We start from the raw sequence: 7,053 nt of genomic DNA on the forward strand, positions 1-7,053 counted from the left end.
TCAATGGAACATAGTAGATCCAGGGTTCAAACTCCACGCTCCTATCATTACTAGACCACCAGGAAGACCAAGGAACCAGAGGATTAGAGCAGGTGAGGAGGGTCATCTACCAAAGAAGCGTGCTTGCAAAAAATGTGGAGTTCTGGGGCATATTGCTAAGCTTTGTACCAATGCAGTGGATGCATCATTTGGAGAGGAGGAAAGATGGACAGCAGCCAATGCTAAGGAGAATGCAGCAGCAATGGAGACTGAAGATGCAGTGGAGAATGCAGCAGCAAATGAAGCAGTGGAGAATGCAGCAGCAAATGAAGCATCTTGGTATGTGTTTGCATTTGTAGAATGCAGCTACCCTTTTGTTTGCATTTGTTCTCTTTTTTTCCTATGGCTTATAATTTTATTTACCAGATCTAGGGAGAAAAGGCCAAGAGATGAAGAGGCCGAAGATTTTGAAACCATGGCCTTTCATGGTTTTGAAGCTCTAAGAGAAGAAGAGGAGGGGGTAATTTTTCCAATTGTGCCTTTAAAGATTACTGAACCCATAGATGACCGTCAAATGGTCGTCAAGTGCTCGCCGAGTGGAACTACTCCATCAGCACCTCCACGGGAAAAACCCCAAGGAAATCCGAAGATCAAAAGGAACAAGAGTCTGAAAGAAATGAGCATCTCAACTATGGAAACCAGGAGCAAGACGGTGAAGCCAGCAGCAAACACAAGGAGCAAGTCGAAAATTTGAATTAAGTTGTTGGGAAATGTTTGTGTTAAAATGGGAAGAAGAAGGTGTACTGAGAGAGCGCGGCGCTAAAATGGGAAGGAAAAATCAGTGATGAATCAAGCAGAATCATATCTGGAAGTGATTGTTGTGATGCTATGTTTGCCAACGGTACCCTAACGCTGCGCTGAAGAAGAGGTACACCAGGATCTCCAGTGTGAGCTTAGGCCTTGTGCTCCTGAAAAATCAGCAGTAGCATCAAATTATAGCCCAAGTTCTGAACTCTGATCACCTTTTGTGAATTATAAATTTGTGTACCGTTCTTTGAAAAATGCGATCGGAGAAAGGAAGACCGTGGCCACCAGTTGACGCAGCGTGATGAGCACCAGACGGTCGAGTCCCTCTTCAAGCGCCGCCTTGATCAGGGCCGTTGTCACGGCAGAGATGAGGTCGAAGACCAGCATTGCGATCACCGGTTTCCACTCATCGATGCGCGCCATCCCCCACATTGCGCTGCTGAATGGATCTTTGACACACCTTCCTTCACTTATATTGCCATGATGATGCTCCCATGGACTACTTATAGGCATCCATAAACACATCATTTTTAGTTAGTTTGGTTAATTTTTCCCACGCCAATTAGCCGTGTCTAAACTTGGGACAAACAAAATACAAAACATAACAAAGCATTAATATAACACACATAACTTAACTTAGGGGTTGCTAGGGCAACATAAGTTCTTACATATAACACGACACCGATAGATAATAATAATTAACCTTACATAGATAGGGTAGCTAGCTCGGGCAACACACGCACCAAACTCACACTACATAGTAGATAGGGTAGCTAGGGCAACACTGCCATGTCTTCACCGTCGTCTTCACCTTAACCGCCGGCTTCACCGTCTTCTTCGCCGCCGGCTTCAGTACTGCTCCTCCTCAAGGCCGTTGTCGCCGAGGTAGTACGAGAGGCTGTGCATGTGGTTGCGAGCATGGAAGACACTCTCGAAGTCGGTGAAGATGTTATAGGTGGTGAATGCGATGAACTCGCACCCACACCAATACACCTTGCCAAGCAGGTAGTAGGCATCGAACCTGTTGGTGAAGTGGACGACGAGCCCTACCATTGGAGCCTTGGCGTGGGGACGCTGCTCCACGAGGTTGAACATGGGCGGCGAGCCCGCCGGGAGGTGGTGGAAGCCCGCACGAAGGAACCCCCGTGCAAGCTCAGTGCTACCCCTCCAGCGTGAGAACGCCCACACACGGAGCGATGCCTCGACGACGACGTTGGCGGGGTACCGCCGTTCCGGCACGGTGGGCATCTCTTGGAACGTAGGCCCGTTGTACTGCATCTTGCTCACTTCGTTGAGTGGAACAGCTTTGGCTTTTGGGGGAAAAAGAGAAGTGGGAGGCGCAGATGGATCTGTAGAAGAAGAGGCAATGAAGGGCAGTTTAAATAGCCGGGGGAGACGAAGTGGGTACATGCGCAAATGGCGTAGATCGTGACTCAGTGCGTGCGTGAACCGATGTGATCATCAATGTGTGAACGTGAATTGATGCGAGCGTCCTTTGCGTTCTCTGCGTTGGCGGCTGCCTGCCTCCCCTTATGCATGCTCTGCGTTGGCGGCTGCCTGCCTCCCACAACTGAATCGAGCGGCAGCCGTGTGGCGTGAACCGATGACTCGACATATGGACGTGAGCGTGCGTGCAACGTGCCCCTTCTGCCACCGGAACGTATGCCCGCGACGCGTGAAACGACGCTGCGGAGTGACTGAATCCACCGGCAACCGTGCGGCAAGGATCGATGCGTGCGTGTCAGCGTGCATGCATGCGATTAGGTCTAGGTCACTAGATGCGTGTGTGGCGGTGTTCGCATGCATAGCAGGCTACATCGATGCCAAAGCCGGGCATGCATAGCAGGCTGCATCCATCGATAGTAGGCTTTTTTAATTTATTACCAACAAACTACGGGCCCGTCCTATGAACACAAACACGGCCCAACCAGCGAAGCCACAACCATAGTCAATAGAGTCCAACGTGGCCCCACAAGTCAGTTAACGGCCAAGATGGCAAACGTCTGTTATGAACATTTGTGAGAGTTTCTGCTAAGAGAGTGGGGAAAAGTGAGCAAAAGTTTGAAGCGTGGGAAAAACTGAGCACAATTAAGGAATTGGGGGCACAGATGGAATAAGCCCAAATAAAATTGTCCAAGTACGTTATAATAATCTAACTTGTCCTAGATAAATAAGCGGGGTACAAAATTTGATCTAGATCAGCTTACAACTCTTTCTTGCATTTCATGTGTAATACCTATTGAGATGCATATGCCTATTTTTTCCTCCTCTGAATCAGTCGTTAGTGCCTCTTTTATTTTATTGTTATTTAACGTCATAAATAACCTATATGGCTATTCTGTTTAGAGAAAGTTCATACATACAACACGAAATATTTTCAATTAAATTATATTTGAAAAAGATGTGACTCCCTTAGAGTAGCTTAATAATAATTTTGTTCCTCCCACCTCAAATTAGAAAATGTGGTAATGTATATTGTTTGTCGGAAAATGTTGGCACCGTCTTGTATTTTATGTAGTCAATAAGAAAACACCTTGGCTGGGACTTATTTCGGTTACTCTATTCAGGAACACATACAAGTTAATCAGCGCGTTATCAGAAACATCATGAGCATGACAGAGAAATGTGGATCATGTGCGAACTTGAAGATTAAAGGCAATTGAAGGTATGTGCCTTATAACCATCATGTTTTTAAGTTGACTATTCGATAGCTGGCATGTGACGATTTCCGACAAAGTAAACCTCGTATCGTATAGCAGTGGGTGTATGGATGGAGTTATACGATACGATTTAGTATATGATGCGAGGCATGACTGAAAACCTCACTTGCCGGTCTTTGAGTACCATCTGAACATGCCATGGTCCATTCCAAAATGCCTCCGCTTCACCTGGAGCAACAAACATGCTCCTGACCGCACGGGTATTATAGTACAAAATATACATAGAAGCCAAAATATATAGATAGAACCAAAACAAGTAGACAATGTTGCAGCGAATACGAAGCTAGAGGGTGCCAAGATCAGTTCCTCTAAACTTCATAAATAGAAGACAAAATGTTATCTAATTATATGATGCCATCAAACAGTTTATTCCCTACATATATATAATCCAATACAATATTCATATTGCCAAAAGGATAATTCTCAATTCGATCCCTAAGAAAGTTGTAGTAGCCATTTATTTGTGACATTTGAACATGCACGCGTCCATAGTCAGTTGTTTAAAACCCTCAAGGCCGCTCCAATTTCAGCTGGTATGTTTTCAGCTGCTTCATTGACTTTGATCGTCAGCATCTGGACCAGCAGGTTCTTTCTGAGTTGTAATGAATCCTAGAAAGATGCAAAAAATAATAATTTAATAAATTCCTGGAAAAGATTTTGCACAGCAAACCTATGTGAGTGGAAGAACATACATTTATATTTAACAAAAATATGGAAGACGGGAACTTGTTATATATGCACCTACCTCAGTCGTGGACATGTTATGACCGAGAGTATCATCTTGGTAGGCCATCTCCTGTCGGACTTTGAATCCAGAGTCCAGGTTGTGACCAAAAAACTCCATATGTTAGAAACTATATCAGTGTGTCTATAATGTGCATGACCAGTTTAAACTATTACCGTGCGGCTGTAATATAGGTATGATCTTGTGGCCAATCCATGAGTTGGGGATTCAAACAAGGCCTCTCCTGTTGCAATACATTGCCAAATTCTTGCTTAACTAACAGGGCTTTCTTCTTCAGTTCTTTGGCATGAAAGTCCTCCGAGCCTAGGAATGACTCGTTGGAATGATCAATCAAAAGAGTCCTCCTATTTTCAATATTAACTACAAGTAAGCCGTAGGAGGAATCCGGCAAATACAACGGCAATAGGTACTGCAATGGGTATACAAAGTTAATGGCGAATAGATAGTATACACACTAATTTTTAAGAATGACAATCCTTACAATGGACGGGGTCATGAGCACGGTGTATTTGGGCAACGGTCGTACAATGACAGTGTTAATCAACAAGTTGGTGCGTTGAGCTTGGCTGAAGGAGGTCTGACTCAGCATCCGTACTAGTCCATGGAATTGCAAATCAAACATATGTGTGGATCCAACAAAGTCTGTTCCTGCGTTCCCCTGTATTGTGTCGATAGTAAGCTTACGCACTACAAGATTGAAGCAACTCGGATGGACCCATCGAACACCTCGCATGGTGTCTTGGATAGTCCGTAGACTAAACTCTATCAGGAATGGACGAGGGCTCCTTATCCATATTGTGTTGCAAACAAAAACAGAACAAGGTTTAGCACAAAACATAAATTAAAATATACGTAATTTCAAACGTTTTCCAAGTGTCTTTGCGTTCGTGGCTGCTCGCGCGTGTCAGGTCCCTGTACTACATCTCACTTCAAGTGACCAAATCCACATCCAACAGTAGTACATGGTGATCACATAATATTTTGTAATTCCATAGTATGTACAGGAAAAAACCTTTATGTGATTTAACGTACTTTCATAGTAGTAGATGTCACTCGCTGCATTCAAAATGGTGCACATTTAGTATGCGTTTGGTAGCACAATATTTTAGTTTTTTTACTAAAACATAACAGTTAGAAACCTTGACGAGTTTAGCAACAAACCGGCATGATAGCAAACTTGTTAGAAAAACAGCGTATCATAAAAATGTAGTACTTGAATGTGTGGGCAAGCTAGAGTACATTTTTTTCATAACTTTAGTAAGGTCTGAAATGTATGTATCTTCTAATTGGAGTTGTAGTGTCTGTTGAGGACAGAAGTACTGTTGCTTAAGATAAACAAATAAATCTACTATGATATGTTTGATTGTAATGTATTTTTGTACTACGGCTCATAGAAAATCTGTAGTTTAAAATAATGTGGTGTAATGTAAAAGGATAATATTAGCACATGCCCAGTCTTTTGCAACCACAATGCTAGATCTGTAGAACCTTATGGACTTAGAAAGGATCGCATGATCCTAACCAGTGCATGCATGCAACAGCTTATGTACGTGACCAACTCATCGACATGGATTAGGTGAAAGAACAGATTTTTACTCGGGTTTAAAATAATGCAAACTATAATGGTAGTGAACTGTAGCTAACAAGTGCAAATAAAGTATAGATGTAGTTTAGGGATGTCAGAACAAACTCTAATTGCTCCTCATCTGAGGAAAACATGATGTAGTTCTAGATGTAGTCGACTGCGTTGTTCACTCCATCAAAATTCGGCATTGCAGCCATTGCCGCGGGCAGAACGTCTTCTTAGCACCAGGATGAGCGAGCGAGGGGGCAGTGGACGATGGTGGACTCACAGCCGGACCATATATATGCGTGTCGGAGGGGAATCGTCCAACACCAAGTCGGTGAGGCATTATGATGTTGTATGGATTGGAAGGTGCCCCTTATCCTTCCATCTGTGCATGTTTCCATTACAAAATCCTGCTAATAATAGGACAAGAATTTATTTTGATTCCATACTCCACTAGGCAAATAAATAAACACCGGATTATATATCTCTAATATACGTCTCCCTTTCCCGATCGGAACAAGCAGAATTTAACTTTCCTTGTAAGCAAATCTGATTAAGGGAAAAATTAATGGCCACACTGGGCAACCCATTGAATTCGGGGGGCTGAGAGACATATGGTAGGCCACACCGCGAGATTGGATACTATCACGTTTTGGAAGGAAAGGATTTTAAGGATTCTTGGAAAGAGATTCATGCGTGTAGGGAGAAAGAGAGTAGACACGTTACCATGTTTGACAGTTTGATATTTGACAGTTTGATCAGATGTATAGTCATCAAATGTGTAGTTCAGGATATTTAGAGTTCTAGTTGACATATCCTGGATGGACTTTACTATTTAGGGCTGCTCGTGCGTTCATGTGGGAGTTGTAGGAATTATAGAAGTATAATAACTTACTAATGTGTCAGCCCATTTGATTTTTTTTAATATTTTTGAATGTTCTACACGATGATAGCATGTCTAAAATTCAATGGTAGAGGAAGTGATAGGGGGTTGTGAGCTGGATGCGGGCATTGATAGATGTGACAATTTCCATTTTGTACATCTTCAAGGCAAAGACAGTAGGTGCAGAAACAGGTGGAGGAACAATGTTGCCGCCAAATGATGTAAATATCCGGTGCACGGACATGCATTTGCCTAATTTAGGAAAAACATTATACCCTGGCGACTCATGTCATCTTGCGTCAAACCCTATTAGCCCTGTACGTCTTCTCAACTACGGCTCACTGCTCAT

The 7,053-nt window shown here is 43.3% G+C and overlaps 1 protein-coding gene across 1 annotated transcript; it reads right to left on the reverse strand.

Annotated features, from left to right (window-relative positions):
- Positions 1–758: 758 nt before the first annotated feature.
- LOC123084455 (WAT1-related protein At4g01440-like) lies at positions 759–1,247 on the reverse strand. Its single transcript, XM_044506049.1, has 3 exons — positions 1,028–1,247; positions 885–947; positions 759–798 (listed from the first exon to the last, which is right to left on the reverse strand). Exons 1-3 carry the CDS (start codon positions 1,216–1,218, stop codon positions 759–761), a joined length of 294 nt encoding a protein of 97 aa, XP_044361984.1. The 5' UTR covers positions 1,219–1,247.
- Between the last annotated feature and the right edge of the window lie 5,806 nt (positions 1,248–7,053).

The sequence above is a fragment of the Triticum aestivum genome, chromosome 4A, assembly GCF_018294505.1.
Source record: "Triticum aestivum cultivar Chinese Spring chromosome 4A, IWGSC CS RefSeq v2.1, whole genome shotgun sequence".
Classification (NCBI taxonomy): domain Eukaryota; kingdom Viridiplantae; phylum Streptophyta; class Magnoliopsida; order Poales; family Poaceae; genus Triticum; species Triticum aestivum.

Excerpts from the sequence above, each read along its gene's own strand:
- LOC123084455 (XM_044506049.1), bottom strand. The coding sequence starts at position 1,218 with ATGTGGGGGATGGCGCGCATCGATGAGTGGAAACCGGTGATCGCAATG. Across the intron at positions 948-1,027 it reads ATCGCATTTTTCAAAGAACG|GAGCACAAGGCCTAAGCTCA; the intron begins GTACACAAATTT and ends CTGATTTTTCAG. Across the intron at positions 799-884 it reads TTCTTCAGCGCAGCGTTAGG|CGCCGCGCTCTCTCAGTACA; the intron begins GTACCGTTGGCA and ends TTCCCATTTTAG.